This window comes from Jaculus jaculus, chromosome 10, assembly GCF_020740685.1.
Source record: "Jaculus jaculus isolate mJacJac1 chromosome 10, mJacJac1.mat.Y.cur, whole genome shotgun sequence".
Taxonomy (NCBI): domain Eukaryota; kingdom Metazoa; phylum Chordata; class Mammalia; order Rodentia; family Dipodidae; genus Jaculus; species Jaculus jaculus.
The window spans coordinates 17,846,150-17,862,686 of NC_059111.1; the positions used below are offsets into that span (position 1 = coordinate 17,846,150).

Sequence of the window (16,537 nt, forward strand, 5' to 3'; positions counted from 1 at the left end):
AGAAGCAGGAATATATTCCTAATCTAAAGGCAAATACTGAAAATAAAAAATAAAAAATTCTTGCCAGTTGTAGCCACATTTAAAATCTGAGATCTGGGCTAGAGAGATGGCTCAGTGATTAAGGTGCTTGCCTGCAAAGCCTAACAACCCAGGGTTTGATTCCTCAGTGTTCATGTAAAGCCCAATACATGCATCTGGAGTCCATTTGCAGAGGTTGGAGACCCTAGCACACCCATTCTCTATCTGTCTCTTCTCTCTACCTGCTTGCAAATCAATAAATAAATAAGTGATTGATAGATACACAGATCGATAGACAGACAGACAGACAGATTAGATAGATAGATGATAAATAAATGAATGAATCTGACCCCTACCAGGCCTGGCTACACATACTTTAACCCCAGAACTCAGGAGGCCAAGGTAGAAGGATTGCTGTGAGTTTGAGGCCAGCCTGAGACTACATAGTAAATTCCAGGTCAGTCTCAACTAGAGTCAGACCTTACCTCAAAAGGGGGAAGGGGCTAGAAAGATGGCTCAGCAGTGAAGGCAATTACCTGCAAAGCCAAAGAACCCAGGTTCTATTCCCCAGGACCCACATAAACCAGAAGCACAGGTGGCGCATGCATCTGGAGTTCATTTGCAGCAGCTAAAAACCCTGGAGTGCCCATTCTCTCTCTGTATCTCTCTCTCTCCTTCTATCTGTCTCTCTCTATACACACACACACACACACACACACACACACACACACATATACATATACATTCATAAATATGTGACTCTCTCTGTCTCTTTCAAATAAAAATTTAGGGCTAGAGAGCTTGCTTAGCAGTTAAAGTGCTTGATTATGAAGCCTAAGAACTCATGTTCGAACCTCCAGGTCCCACGTAACACAAGCCACGTAACATAAGCACAGTGACACAAGCATGCAATGTCGTACAGGTGCACAAGGGGGCGCACACATCTGGAGTTCATTTGCAGTGGTTGAAAGCTTAGCATGCCCATTCTCTCTGTCTCTTTCTCTGCCTCTTTCTTTCACTCAAAAACAAATTTAAAAATATTAAAAAGAATTACTTTTTTTAAATTTGAGCATGAGAAAGAGAGAGAATGGGTGTGCCAGGGCTTCTTGCTATCATGAACAAACTCTAGAAGCAAGGTACTGCTTTGCGCATCTGGCTTTATGTGGTACTGGGGAACTGAATCTAAGCCATCAGGCTTTGCACACAAGCATCTTGAACCACTAAGCCATCTCCCCAGGCTCATAAATATTTTCTTTTACAAAATAAATAAAGATATGACTGGGAATCATATGTTCAGGAATTAACTTTGGTCATGTTTCTTGGTGTACAGAAATGGCTAGCAACAAACAGACTGGGACCTGAGCGAGGCTTTGAAAGAACTATCCTAGTCACAACTCCTAAGAGTCCAGTTGGCTGAAGCTCGTAACTGTTCAGCCATAAGCTGCTTCCAAAGAGTGTATCGTTTCCCACCATCCCATCTGCCTTAGCTTTGGAGGAGAATGGAACAGAAAGACTCTACCAGGAGGCAGCCCAGAGCCACAGAGGATAATGGATAATGGATTTACCTCACAAAAACAGAAAGGGAAGGTGATAAGAATTTATAAGACCTCAGTAGGAACTTGGCAAGTTTCTCTCAGAAGGATACTTGTCACTGCTTAGTGACAAATGTTTCCCCTTCTCCTAGATTTATCACGCTTATCCAGTTCCTGTGTGGCACAGGGATCTTCACTGAGAATTTACAGACTGCTGGGCCATCAAGAGCCAAAAAGAGGAAATGGCACAGCGTCTAGACATCTAGCCTGGAAGCTGGATACATGCACCACCTTTACTGGTTTATGTACCCTGTGTCCCAAGAAAAGGATGAAGGGTCTGCATGTGGGAAGTGGGGGGCTCAAGAAATACCTTGAAGGCCAGATAGTTATTCTACAGCAGAAAAAACATTTATTCATTTATTTGAGAGAAAGAAAGAAAGAAAAAGAGAGAGAGAAAAGAGAAAGAGAATTGGCACACCAGGGCTTCCAGCCACTGCAAATGAACACCAGACACATGTGCCACCTTGTGCATCTGGCTTATATGAATCCTGGGGAATCGAACCTGTGTCCTTTGGGATTGGAGGCAAGTGCCTTAACCACTAAGCCATCTCTCCAGCCCAGAAAATGCATTTTTTAACCCAAACCCATTTTGCTTCTACTCAGTAAAACCACGAGTCCTCACGCAGGGACTACTACATTTCTGAGCCTCGCTGACAAGTAACCACCACTACCTGACTTTGCTCTTCTCAGGAGTGTGTGAATGAAGGTTCTATATCACATCTGAGTCTGGGCCTTAGGCTGTGGACATGTGGTCCCCATGCCACCTTCCCCTCTCTGCTAGCCAGAGGTAGGCATTTCAACAAGATGTAAAAGAATTCAGAGTAGGAATGTCTACATAGTAAATTCTAGGCTGACCTAGAATTCACTACAAAGTCTCAGGGTGGCCTTGAACTCACGGTGATCCACCTATCTCTGCCCCCTGACTACTGGGATTAAAGGAGTGCACCACTACGCCCAGCTTACAAACTACTTTTAAGATGACATAGAGTTATTTTGATATAACAATAAATTAGTCTCCATCTTACTGAATTTCATACTGAACAAATACTAAATATGAGAAAACTAATGAAATTCTCATTAACTCACACAGGTCACTGTAAGGTACCAATGAAAATATAAAAATGTCTTTCAAATACCATTCTATATAAAAATTAAAGGAAGAAAACACAATGAGAAGTAAAAATATATGAACACCTAAAATGAAAACAGGAAAAAAAATAGAAAATTAAGCTATAAAAAAGCTGTAAGGAGAGCCAGACAGAGAGAGAGAGAGAGAGAGAGAGAGAGAGAGAGCACTCAACAGTAAAGGCACTTGGCTGCAAAGCCCAATGATCTGGGTTTAATTCCCCAGTAACCATGTAAAGCAAGATGTGGGCCACTGGAGCTTGTCTGCAGGGGCTGAAGACCCTGGTACACCAACAGTTTCTCTCTCTCTCTCTCTCTGCTTGCAAATAAATAAATAAAAATATTTTAAGAAGTGAAGGAACTGAAGGAAATTTGAACTTTGATATGTCTTTAGCTTTAACCTAAATAGATATTCTGTAGATATGAAGACAGAGTAGACTGCTTTCTTTCCTTTGGCCTTTGGGCAAAGGTGAAGAATTTCAGAAAGGGCTGAGCATGGTGTTGCACATCTTTAATCCCAGCACTGGGGAGGGAGAGGTAGGAGGATTACTGTGAGTTCGAGACCACTCTGAGACTACATAGTGAATTCCAGGTCAGCCTAAACTGGAGTAAGACCCTGCCTCAAAAGGAAAAAAGAAAAAACAAAACATGAAGAATTTCAGAATTGGAAGAGGAGTCAGGCAGGAAGTCAGGCTATATTATACTCCAAAATTACTTAAATACCTAACTTCTATCAGTGTACTTTCCTTATGACACCTAAATAATAATGCAGACAAGTTAAGACACCAAGTATGATTAAGGAAATCTGTTAAATTCCTAGTAAACTCTTTAAAACATGGTGCATTACAGTGGTAAGGTATTCAGTACTGACTAAATCCAAACAACTACCACCATTAACTCAGAAATGAGCATACACCAGGCATTACTTATGATTTAATTGTAACTACTTATTCCAGTTTGTAATAACCTCATTTTGCAAATGGGAAAAATGAAGTTCAACATTTTAATTATGTAGACCTGAATTTTTAGAAAAGAGTAAGCATTTTCTCATTCTAATACCAATTTACACAGACACACACACCCCACACACACACAGTGTGTGACACTCCTTGTCAACAGGCATAAGCTTTATTCATCTTCATGCCTTTAGTCTCCAACAAACTGACTGGCCTATAACTATTGGCTGAATGAATCTTTTTAAGCTGTGAAATGTAATCAATTTCAGTCTTAATCACACAAAACCTTTAATATTTTTTTCTCCATGAATTAGACAAACGAATTCATATTAGAGGCTTGCTTTGAATGATTGTACATTTGCACACACAAAAAAATTAGGTCTGAGAGGATCCCATGCTCACCTGCATCGTGAAGTGCAGTTCTGCCTTGCAGGTCTATGTGTTCAGTGGGACAATTATACTGTAAAAACACAGAAATGTAATGATCTAGGAGAGTTTTATTTTAAAATTCAATATCCAGACTCACATGAACAGCTGTTATTTAATCTTAAAATATTCTACTTATCAAAGAAAGTACAGACTTTCAGACAATCTACTAAATATTTTGACATGAAACAAATATAATACCACCACATAACTGTAAACTTAACCGTATTTCACCAAACAGGAAACATATGGTCCATTACAATAGCATGAGATATTGAAAATATGTTATTGTTTGGGATTTTTTTTTTCCCAGCAAGCACCAAAATGAACTACTGAACTAGAAGAACAAATCAATTCTGCTGTGACACACGAGCACATGTGTAACCGGGCCCTGTGAGACCTCAGTGCGGCCAACTCACACAGAACTCTGAGGCTGTCTGATAAGCACTGTAAGTAATGGTGCTGACATCCCGGAGCGTACGTTACCTGCGTCTGCACAGGTACGCAACGTGTCGTTTATGCTGTACTACTTTAGCTTATGCAATGTTCTAGGCAACAGAAAACTCCAGTCTCCAGCTAATGTCAACAGGAAGGTCACATCTTCCTTGTTTATTTTAATACACTGAGTTATGCATTTCACTTCCTTAGAGTTTTTGTTCTTTATTCTTCACATTCCTTCACAAATGGTGGAGAAAATACCGTGTAAGCTAGCAGAGCTAGCCTGCCATTTCCTTTGATCTCAAACTCCGACACTGAAAACACATTTCCTATTTGCAGCCCCGTACTGAAGCTGGCGGTGGATGGCATCTACTACCTGCAGCAGTTTTTGTAGGCACAGAGCATGTCCGTACTTAGCAGCCAGGTGAAGAGCATTTCTCCCTAGGAAAGAAAGTAAAGTCTATGTGGGGAAGTATTTTTCATAGAAATAGGGTTCTTTTTCCCTTCAAATTGAGTTCACGGGATGCTGAATTTGTAAGCTGTCTTTCAGTTTCTGAGGTGTTTCATCTCCTTTGCTCCTTAATAGGAGATAAGGTACACATCAAGGCTCTCAACATGGGAAGGAAACTTAATCATACAAACCCCTAGACAGCAGTGTTAGAAACAAAGCAGGCAGTTAAACCCTGGCCTGGGGAAGAGGGAGCACGGGGAGAGGAAAAGGGAGCGGAGCAAGGGAGAGAATGCCCAAGAGCTCCAGACAGCCAGTGTGGGCACTGAAAACGAAGACGTCACACAAGAGGCTTCCTCTGATTTCTAAGCTTCAGCTAAAACTCAAAGTTCATTAGGAGTCTGTGCCTCTGGGGGGCGGGGGGAGGGAAATCAGACAACCTGCTCAAATCTAATGTGAATTAAAATGTGCATATTAGAGGAAATGCCAAAGGGGTTGGGGAGAAGTGGTTATCATGGTCTCAAAGTCTGACTGAGTTCTAAAAAAGATAAACTTGCAGAGAACATCACAACTCAAAACTCTTTTTGTTTTCAGTTTTGGGGGAGAGGGAGAAACAATGGGTGCACCAGGGCCTCTTGCTGCTGAAAATGAATTCCAGATACATGCTCCACTTTGTACATCAGGCTTTAACATGGGTACTGGGGAATCAAACCCAGGCCACCAAGCTTTGCAACCCAGTGCCTTTAACCACTAAACAATCTCTCCAGCACCCCAAACACTCTTAACTGTACTTATATTGAATATACATCTCTCTTGAATGGTGAACAATCACAGGGTTTCAGTAGGCTAGGTCAGTTTCTAATCTTTAATGCTTCTCTGGCCAATCTCAAACATCTCTGTCTCTCTCCTCATGCCCTGTGTGTGTGGTATGCCCATGCCCAGGTGCACAGACGGAGATCAGAGGACAAACTCGGGGTCACCTCTGTCTTCTGTCTTGTTTGAGACAGGGTCATTCTTGTTGTTGGCCACTGTGAACACTAGTCTTGCTGGCCTGTGAATTTTCACATTCTTCTGACTCTATCTTCCACTGCTATTGGTGCCCTGGGATTTAAACTCTGTTGTCAGGACTGGGCAGCAAGTGCATTTAACCACTGAGCTATCTCCCCAACCCCATGATTATCTTGACATATAACTTAATTTTACAAGTCTATCTTTCTTCTAGAAAGGACATAATACATTCTGATCATCCTGACTGGCTTTCAGTTCTCATTCAGTTTTCTATGAGTTTCAATATGCAGTAAGTTTTCCTGGGCCTGATCATTTCCGATTGAACAGGTGCTAGAACCAAACACTGACAGCTCAGGTCTTTAAACAGACAGAGACACAATATACTTGTCCCCACTCACTCATTCTCTAATTGTCAGTCAGCTGTGAAGGTTTACATTTCAATTTGCTGGTGGGAATGTACCTCAGGGGTAGAAGTGATTGCCTAGCATGTGCTGAGATCCTGAGTTCAATTCCCAGCACCACATAATTAAATTTCCATTTGTCACTATTAGTGGGCAGTCTCCTAGAAACTATGTGAAAAATGACCAAAATAACTGTAAAGGGATGGGGAAGGTGGACTGGGGCACATTGTTGATGGCCTTGGTTCCATCAAAATGCTACAGAAACTTGATCACACAAACATCAGGCCAAGGGAAAGGAAATGCTAAATTTAGGTACTTGAGACATGGGAGCAAAAAGAAAAAAAAAAATCAAGGAAACATCAGATCAAAAATATGCTATTTCAAGGGAAATGGCAAAAAGAGTTGGGGAGGAAAGGTTACCAGATACTAATCTCTTGTTTAAAATATATTTTCATATAAAAAAGACCTGTGATAATTTATATACAGACACAGAGTTGGGTTGTTTATTTGTTTTTTGGTCAGTTTTTATGAGAAAGTGTCTCACTACATAGCCCAGGCTGGCCAAGAACTCATTACGTAGCTCAAGCTGACCTCAAAGTCATAATCCTCCTGCCTCAGCACCACAAGTGCTGGCATTACAGGTATATGCCACCACAACTGGCTATAAACATAAAAACAAATATTCACATGTGGATTAAAACATACACAAAAGCCATTAAGAATGATCCTTGTTCTCAAGAAAGGACAGTTCTAGTAACAAGTGAAGTAAGAGAAATCAAACCAAAACACGACATAGCTGCAGCATCAGCAGCAGACAGGGCACACGGAGCGGCTAAGCCCGGGTACCATGCCCAAGATAATGTCTGTACTGCTTGAAAAAGCACATGAGCTGATCAGCATGAAGGAGGGTGGGCCAAAGTCACTAAATTAGCAAAACAACAGCCAGAACAGAGGGGACACAAGCATACACAGGACACTGGTTGAACTGGAATCAGCAAAATGCATAATTATAAGAGTTCTGAAGAGTAATAGTTTACAATTTCTAGCGTCACTTATGCCTGGGGCTGGGGCTGGGGAGCCGGCCGGGCAGTGAAAGCACTTGCCAAGTGTGTGGACCTGAGTTCAGTCAGCCTAGGAGTTACGAACACGGTCCTGACTGTGACGCCTCTGCTGCAGAGCCCTGGGACGGGTGCTGAGAGCCCAGCATCCCACACCCACGCTGGTGAACGACTGAGTACGGGTGAAGTGGGTGAGGGCTCAGCAGTGTACACAGCGGCACACAAAGATAATATACATGTCAGCTATCCTTATTATCTCCACTGCCAAGGCTGCTCTTGTTCTAATGTTCTTACCTATTTAAACACAGACACTCAAGGACTTCTCTTTTTATGTTACATCTAGGTCAGACTCAGAATGTCCGCAGTGGGAGGGGGGTGGGTACCTCAGGGGAAGAGCACTCTCTTAGCATGTGCAAGGCTCTGGCTTCACTAATCAGCAAGAACGAGAGACTGAAGAGAAGGGAGAAGGGGAAAGAGCTGCGGAGGGAGTCAGGGAGGGAGGAAAAGAGGAACACAAGGAGAGAGGGAGAGAAGTAGGGGGGAGAGTCAGTGCTGGAACCCCTCATGCAGACAATCACTCTGGAGACCTACCTGCAGTATCACTGCTTGTGATATCAATCCCATGTATGAGGATGGCGTTCAGACACTCAAGATTCCCCTTGGAGGCCACAACATGGAAGCTAAATAAAAGAAAAATACTTGTTATCCTGTGGAAACTAATAAAGTAATTGAAACGTTACACTAATGCCATTCTTTATTCAACACACACACACACATTTTAAAGGCTACATTAGAATGCTTTTAGAAGTTGAGCATCTCTAATCCAAAAATCTGAAATCTACAGTGCCCCAAACTGAATCACAGAATAAGCCAAGGCAGTCTAGAAATCTTTCTTAGAGCAAGCAAAATATTTTAATATTCAGTAGCCTTTATAAAATGAAATCAGTATCATTAGCACTGTCACTTAGGATTTCAGTAGCAAAAGGCATTGCTGCTTGAAGCTTACTAAATGCGCCCTGAAAACTCTACCGGCTCATTTTGTCTGCTTCCAATTGTACTGACACTGCCACAGAGGGAAGGTGAAGTGGAAGACCGACGCCAAGGTCAAAAGATTTATCTCCTCAGAGTCATTAATCTAAACCTGACACAGAAAATCCTTCAAGACAACTGAAACTTCCCTTAAAAGCAAAGACCTGGTGCTTTTTTGTTTTGTCCCCAGGCAGTGACCGAGGACAGGGCTGGACGTCCTCCTCTTGCTCACGGATTGGCTGACGCTTCGCATCAACAGACACACTGACCAACTTTGCTACGAAGGCAAGTCAAGCCTGCCAAGCCCGCTTAAGAAGCTAACTTTAAGCCATCTGCTACTCAAGATGCCAGTTAATAAAATATTCTATTACTTCCTTAAGCATCTAATAGTTTATTAAACAAAAAATATTTATAGAAACATTGTTGGTGCAAGTACAACTGATACTGACTAGTGTATGCCAATTCCAAATAGGTCGGGATGGTAGGAGCTGTTGGCAAAGCACACTGAGCTCAGCAGAAATGGAAGAGTTCCTTAAGCACGGTCAAAGTCAGGAGTCAGGGCAGGAAAGGCCTCAGGAGGGAGCTGGAAGAGATTCTCGCTCAAGGAGGCCTCCTCTCTGCCCGCACCGCTGAGAAGCCATGTGCCCTCCCAGCCCTAGAAGCTGTCTGTCTTCGTTATTCTATAGAGAGCTTAACATTTTGATAATATATACATTAACTATTGATTCCCTTTGTAGTCTACTGTTCTTTTCCTACTCAACTGCATACAATAAAAGGAAAGATTTTTGTCTGTTTTCCTTTATACTATAGTCCCTGAACCAAATACAGATGCTAGATCCTAAAATGTCTGAATAACTGAAGACTTGGACAAAATTTGATGATTACAAGTTTATTTTCAGGTATCACACACCACTGTCCTGTGATTCTGTGAGTAGCTACTAGATAGGTAAGATGTAAACTAGAAACCAAGCAGCCCTAAGTAGAGAACATTTGTACACAATCGAAATTAGAGAGTAAGACATGTTCCTAAGAGTAGAATGTTATCAAGAGTAAGATTATGTTTCCTTTTTGGTAGGGTAAGTAAATCATGTCCAAGGATATCATTTATCATTCTATCCCACAGTGTACCATTAGGACCTTTCTGAATGTTAACTTCCTGCACACAAAGGTACTTTGCCTCCTAACAACCCTGGAGATACTGTTTTATTTGTTTTCATTCCTAGATCACAAAATTTGGAAAGCTCTCTCTTCAAAACAGATCAACATTCCCCAGACAACATACCAAAGGGCAGAAATCACAACAACTCTGTACTACACTGTTAATGCTGGTGTGCTAGAAATCATAGGCATGTTTCACAGAGATATGTCAATCATTTAAATTCATGCAAAGGGTTGGAAATATGAAAAAGATGCTTTATGGAAATGAATTTTCTTTGATGATTAAAAAACCAACTCCATATTTTCTTTCTTAAAAACAAAAGATGAACTGGATAAATTGCTTAGTGGTTAAGGCAATGCCTACGAAGCCTAAGGACCCAGGTTCAACTCCCCAGAACCCATGTAAGCCAGATGCACATGGTAGCGGCATGCTTCTGGAGTTTGTTTGCAGTGTCTAGAGGCTCTGGCACACCAATCCTGTCGGTCTGTCTGTCTCTCCCTGTCGCAAACAAACAAACAAAAGATGGAATTCTACTTCCACCAAGGAAGATACAGGTAATAGACAACCACTGCCTCTGAGGACACCTGGAGAAGCAGCACAAAACAAGAGTGCCTGCTTGGGGGCATCAACAATCTCACAAGATGACAAAAATTACTGTTCCCAAATGCAAGAAAAGACAGACCTAGAGAGGTGAGCATCTTAGGACCCTAGAATTCCTGATTCCAGAGAAAGCAGTGGGGATGGTGATGACCAGCCCTTTGACAGTAAGGAGGGCACGGGTCAGGAAGTGGAGTCCATGGTTCTTCAGCTGCTACAGGAGACCCTCTGCAAACTATCTCCCCTTAGGTAGCAGCTACACTTAGTAGAGAGGGAAGGATGAAGAAAACAGATCTGGTCTGTCTTGGCCCCTGGAGCTGTGAGTAGGTTTCAAGAACTTCCTTTCTGGAACCACATGGAGATAAAGAAGCACTTAGTTTTGTCTTAAATTTCAATATTGAAATGAAACAAAAAAAAAACCTTAAAAATAAGTTTCCTGTGGTTGCAGATAGTACAGAAAATATATTTGTAATATGCCTTATACTTAAATACAAAACGTTTTCATTAAGGAAGAATACAGCTTATATGTGTAGATTAAAAGGGAAATATTTTGTCCTGTGAATCCCAGGGTGACTTCTACTTCCTACAGTGAAAGCCTCAAAGACTATCAGGATTCAAATATTTCACAAACCAGAATGCATATTATCCAATGACACTAAATTTATATAATTTATTAGTATAAGTAATCTAACTCAAAATTGAACTTTAAACCAAAATTCCAAGCAAAATCTCAACAAACCATTCACTGGAAACACTGAAAGTGCAGATAGAACTGAAGAAATATGGTTTCATAACAAAGAATAATCCCTAATCTTTGACCATCTTAGCATTTGGGAAAGAAGAAACTAGAGCAAAAATAGGGGAAGGACTCAAAATAACCAATGTTCCCATAGCTCTAAAATTGCTATGTGATTAACACTGAAACCCTATGGGTTTAAAAGTTTTCATATTTGATTGCTCTTAAAGAACTACTGAGTTACTGGGCGTGGTAGTACACACCTTTAGTCCCAGCACTCAGTAGGTAGAGGCAGGAGGATCACTGTGAGTTCGAGGCCACCCTGAGACTACATAATGAATTCCAGGTCAGCCTGGACTAGAGTGAGACCCTACCTCAAAAAAACAAAAACAAAAACAAAAAAAACAACTACTGAGTTTGGGGCTGGAGAGATGATTTAGAGGTTAAGCGCTTGCCTGTGAAGCCTAAGGACCCTGGTTCAAGGCTCAATTCCCCAGGTCCCACGTTAGCCAGATGTACAAGGAGGCATAAGCGTCTAGAGTTTGTCTGCAGTGGCTGGAGGCCTTGGTGCACCCATTCTCTCTCTCTCTCTCTCTCTCTCTCTCTCTCTCTCTGCTTCTTTCTCTCTGACTATTGCTCTCAAATAAATAAATATAAATAAACAAAAATATTTTTAAAAAACTACTTTGCCAACTTCATTTCAGTATCACGCATTCCGAGCCAGTGACCAACATTAACTATTCACTTCCTAATATTCATTTCTATATTTAGTATCTGGCTTCCAAGTATAAGATTTTGAAAAGAAAATATCATGCAAGTAAAAGATTGAGGCATTTCAGGAAATGTGACTTTTCACCTCGCATTGGAAGAGTGCCCAGATCAGCTTCAACCGTTAGAGTCATAGAGCCCTAACTCAATCTAGATCTGCCCTGTAACCTAACTGCTCCTTATCCCCAGCAAGATGGGCAGTGATGGAGCTCTGAGTTGGATGCGGGAGGGGACTGTGATTCACGCATATAAACAAGCTAGGAGTTCTCCTCAGGAACATGAAAACAAAGTGGGAGTACTCCTACGCCTCTCTGAGCAAGGCTAGCGACTTGGCCTTCTTCCTGCTCAGCACTTTCTCCTCTAAACTAAGCATCCAAATTACAACAAGGAATTACGGGTTGGGAGGGTGGAGGAGGAAAGATGCTTCAAAGATCAAGTAGGATAATGGATGCAGGAAAGCCAATAAATGAAAATGTCCCAAACACCCCGGGCTGGGGCCCACCACGGGACCTGAGCAACAAGACAAGGCGGAACACTCTGCAGCTTTCTCTCTAGCTTGGAAGAGTCAATAGTATGGGCTGATAACCACAGCTCACAAGGGTAATTCACAGTTTAACTGCCATGCACTCCAAGTGGTGACTGGCAGCAAATAGCAACTATCCACCTCTTAATACTCACTCCTGTGTTTAGCAGAGAAATACTTTGCGTATTCTTCTGACTTGCTTCTATCGTGGCCAATACTTACGCAGATCTGCCTTCCACGTCGAGTTTGCCTGCATTGACTCCCTTTTTAGCAAGGATGGAGGACACTTTCTCCACGTCTCCCCTTTCTGCAGCTTTCATCAATCGGTCGTCATATTTATTCCAATCTGTTGCAAGCTACAAAAAAAGAAGGAGAAAAAAGAAAACAATGTACTAGATTAAGTAGAAGAAACATATACTATGTTCATTTTCTAGTTGCACCCCAAATTTCCTTCTCCCTGTTTTGCTGAACTCAGTAAAAGAGTAGAGTTACTAAATCTCTCCCAACACATGACATAGCAACAGCTTTTTATTTGAAACTTTTGAGAAAAATCTGTGTTTCTCATCATCACTCCCCACAGAATTTTAACTATAGCAAAGACTAAGTATACATGAATTTCAGAGGAAGGTGAAAGGTAATTTTCTTTAATAGGAGGAAGTGCCACACAATATGGGTTTTTAATTTTTTAAGTTTATTTTGAGAGAGAGAGGGAAAAAGAGGCAGAGAGATCAAGAGAGAGAGAAAGAATGGGCCTGCTTGGGCCTTTAGCAGTTGCAAACAAACTCCAGACATATGTGCCACCTTGTGCATCTCGCTTGTGTGGGTCCTGAGGACTTGAACCTGCGTCCTTTGGCTTCACAGGCAAATGCTTTAATCACTAAGCTATCTCTCCAGCCCACACAATATGTATTTTAATTGTACCAAGGTTAGCTTTAGTTTTAATTGGAGAAAACACATTCAAGACATTGTAAAGCCAATAACTTGGATCTTTTCTTAGTGAACAGAAATGTCAGAATACCAGAAATAAAGTAGTGATTTTAAACACTAAAGACTTTAGCCTTTTAAAGTCTTACATCAACTCTCTGCTAAATTTGTGCTAAATCCATCTGTATATTTTTTGCATAACTTAACAAAGCAAATCCTATGCCCACAAATACAACAAATCTCTGAAAGGAAAAAAGATCATTTGCAGGTTCTCTAAATGTTTTATCAATACTACTATTGTACATCTGTCCTCTCCGAGAAAGAAAATCACTATACATTAGGAAGTGGTTTTACTAAATAAGAGACAAATACGGAAAGCTGGATATGAAAAAAAAGTACATATTCAATTTATGACTCTCCCCTGAAATTTAATATTTTGATGGAATCTTGTAAGAGTGCCTATACAGACCTCAGAAATGTACTAAGGTTAGCTAAATTTTATGACTAACCTACATCTTCCTAACTTCAACCTGTCAACAATGGCATAAGGCTGCAATTGGCTTAAAATCTACCCTAACTGCAGGCACCACTTGTCTTAACAGCAGAACAAAACAGCTCCCTGCCTGCTTCAGGACCTCAGAGACACTGAGTGTCCACTGGCCTGAAGGATTAAGTCACATTTAGCACATAAACACATGCTCTAAATTGATTAATTTACCCTGACAATTAAAAGCCTTTATTTCCAAGGAAACTAGCTAGTGGAGAAAGCAGCTACACGAATCACTATAAAAGTCCAAAGGAATGCTAAAAACAACAAAACAAAAAGATAAGTAAACACTGATTAAACATCTCCTATTATCCTGATTTTCAGCTTGGCTTCATCAAGCACTATTTCTGGCTCTGTGTCAGTAAACAGTTATACTGCTCAAGTATTAACACTCTATCCTGTGATTTTAAAACCCCCCCCCCACCGCAAAAGAAAAACAAATAACTTTTGTTGTATGTCAGTAACTCCAGTGGCAGTAATAAAATCAGGAAGAAGCAAAGAGACCGGTATCAATAAAAGCAACATTTAAAAGAACGCAGATCAGAAAGCTGAGGGCAGGATCTCCCACTGTACTTCTGGGATACCTACTTTGTCCTTAGGAGCACAAGAAAACCAACAGCTCATCATAGACAGGATTCAGTCTCTCGCTGCTAACCAGAGGGATGGGCAGTTACAGATCTCGGCAGCTAACTGCTAACGGGGGCCCCGTCCTCGGCCTCACATGCCGGGCCGCACTGAGCTCGGGTCTTCAGCAGTCTGTCTGTCATCAGGATTCTTCTTTGCCTTCATAATGCTGGAAAATTATCTTTGTTGGTGCACAGCACTGGGTTAGGAGCAGCCCAAGTCAGGTATTGTAAACTCCTCCTCCTATTTCTTAGTCTCTGTAAGCTGCCTTCCAGAGGCATCCCTTTGGGGGACCCCACGGGAAACCTGCTCTGTCTCCTGCAGCCTCCACGCTGTAACGCAGACACTGGCTGCAGCCGAGCAAACTGACCGCGTGGAAGTGGCCAGTAAACAGCGAGTGTGGCCGGCTTCCCATTGGTGGGGTTCTATTTTAGATTCCATAGGACCTGACAGCTGAGTGAGAGAGAGGAGCAGCTAAGAATATAGTGCAAAGGCATGCTTTTCCTCTGAGTAATAAACCTCAGGGCTCCTGGGGGGAAATGACTCAAATGTGTTGTAAAACATACTTAATATATCAAAACAACTTGTGGGACACACTGACAACCCTATGAGCAGCAGACAAATCTGGTTATTCTAAAAAACAATATTTAAAACAAGTTCTGTCTAGGTATCATCTATCATGAAGCTATAATAACCTTGACAAACAGAACATAAAATTCTATTTAAAGCAAATGTGTCACACTGAATTTAAGGAAACGTGCACACACACACACACACACACACACACACACACACACACCGTAACACTTTCAAAATTTCCCCGTTTTAGTAGCCTACCAGGCTCATTCTGCATACACCAGTCTCGGCTTACAACTGCTGCCAGCCTGTCTCCTTGCATGTTAAAAGGGAAGAGACGGAGGCACTGCCAAGACATGAAATAGATGGCACATGAGGAACACTGCTCCACAAATTTTAAATTTAACTTAGTACTCCTAATTTCCAAGTTTAGCACCCTGCCTGTTAGAACAAGTAAATATTTTAGCAGTGAAGAGTCAAATTATCTGGATTCAGGAAATTAAAAAAAAAAATAACAAGTAAACTGATTAAACATGACAAGAGGCAAATCCATACCAAATACTGAACTAGACTCTAAGTTCACTTCTGAGGAAAAAGTCAGAATTGTTCCACATTCTTCCTGATATGCACATTTGGACCAACATTCCTCACGTTGCCAGGAATGGTACAACCACAGGCTTGGGGGTGGGTGGGTGGGCACGTGTATGTTTAAATCTCTTTACCGTGTTCTACTTACAGTAGCAGGAGAATAATTTATATTTCCTCTGAAGAGACACACTCAGGAAAACCCTGTCATAGCAAGGCGAAGCATTCCATCACAAGCGTGGAGGAAGGAGGGACTGCCCCACCACAGACCCGGCTGCCAGCTGAAGTCTGTCATGAACTTCAACAAGAAATTTGTTCCCTATTATTTCAAGTTAAAACATTAAGCCCATTTTCAATTATAAAACATAGAATACACCATAAGGTATTATTTTTAAAACAATGAGTTTTTTGCCCACCCCCCCCCCCCCGCCCCCAAAACCACATGAGATAATCACAATGGACTCATGGCTGGACCCAGAGACTCCACCCAGTCTATTCACTCTTCTTCACAGGAAATCTGCCACAGAACTCTGGCCTGTGCTTTGGGCTACAAAGCAGGCACATTCTTCTAGAAATAGGACAGCAGAGGCCCACAACACAAAGAGGAGGAAAGCTGCAGCCATCTAAGGAGCGGTTCGTGCTCAGGAGACGGAACTGTGTGTCCTCTGCTGCCACCTCCTCCGCCTGTGGCTTCTTAAGAGCCTGAGCAAATTCCTGCCTCTGCTGTCCCTGAGCCTGGAAGGTTCTATCCTAGCTTTCACTTAAGTTCCTATCCAATCTCACCTCCTTGAGGCCTCAAAGGCCCCTCTACCTTAGTAGCTGTTGTCCCTACCCAGCGCTGATGTACCTTTTCTTCACACTGCTCAACAGTCCTTGCTCTCTTCTACCTGGCCCTCCAATTCTACTGGACAGCAGTCTTTTCTATGTCTGTCTTAAAGCTATAAAAATGACTTTTGAATAAGAAATGTTTTAGTCACTAGGTTCTTAAATTTTTTTTAA

General features: G+C 41.7%; 1 protein-coding gene across 3 annotated transcripts in view; it reads right to left on the reverse strand.

Annotated features, from left to right (window-relative positions):
* Positions 1–16,537, reverse strand: part of Uaca (uveal autoantigen with coiled-coil domains and ankyrin repeats) — an 88,882-nt gene that overhangs the window by 31,789 nt on the left and 40,556 nt on the right. For 2 of the 3 annotated variants that reach the window (XM_045160268.1, XM_045160267.1), the window contains exons 2-5: positions 12,505–12,638; positions 8,062–8,150; positions 4,932–4,996; positions 4,094–4,151 (exon numbers count right to left, since the gene is read on the reverse strand). In XM_045160268.1, the coding sequence (XP_045016203.1) occupies positions 4,094–4,151; positions 4,932–4,996; positions 8,062–8,150; positions 12,505–12,638 (346 nt within the window). Of the gene's footprint in view, positions 1–4,093; positions 4,152–4,931; positions 4,997–8,061; positions 8,151–12,504; positions 12,639–14,341; positions 14,774–16,537 lie in introns of those variants that run through there. The other variant, XM_004666726.2, reaches the window with a different exon arrangement.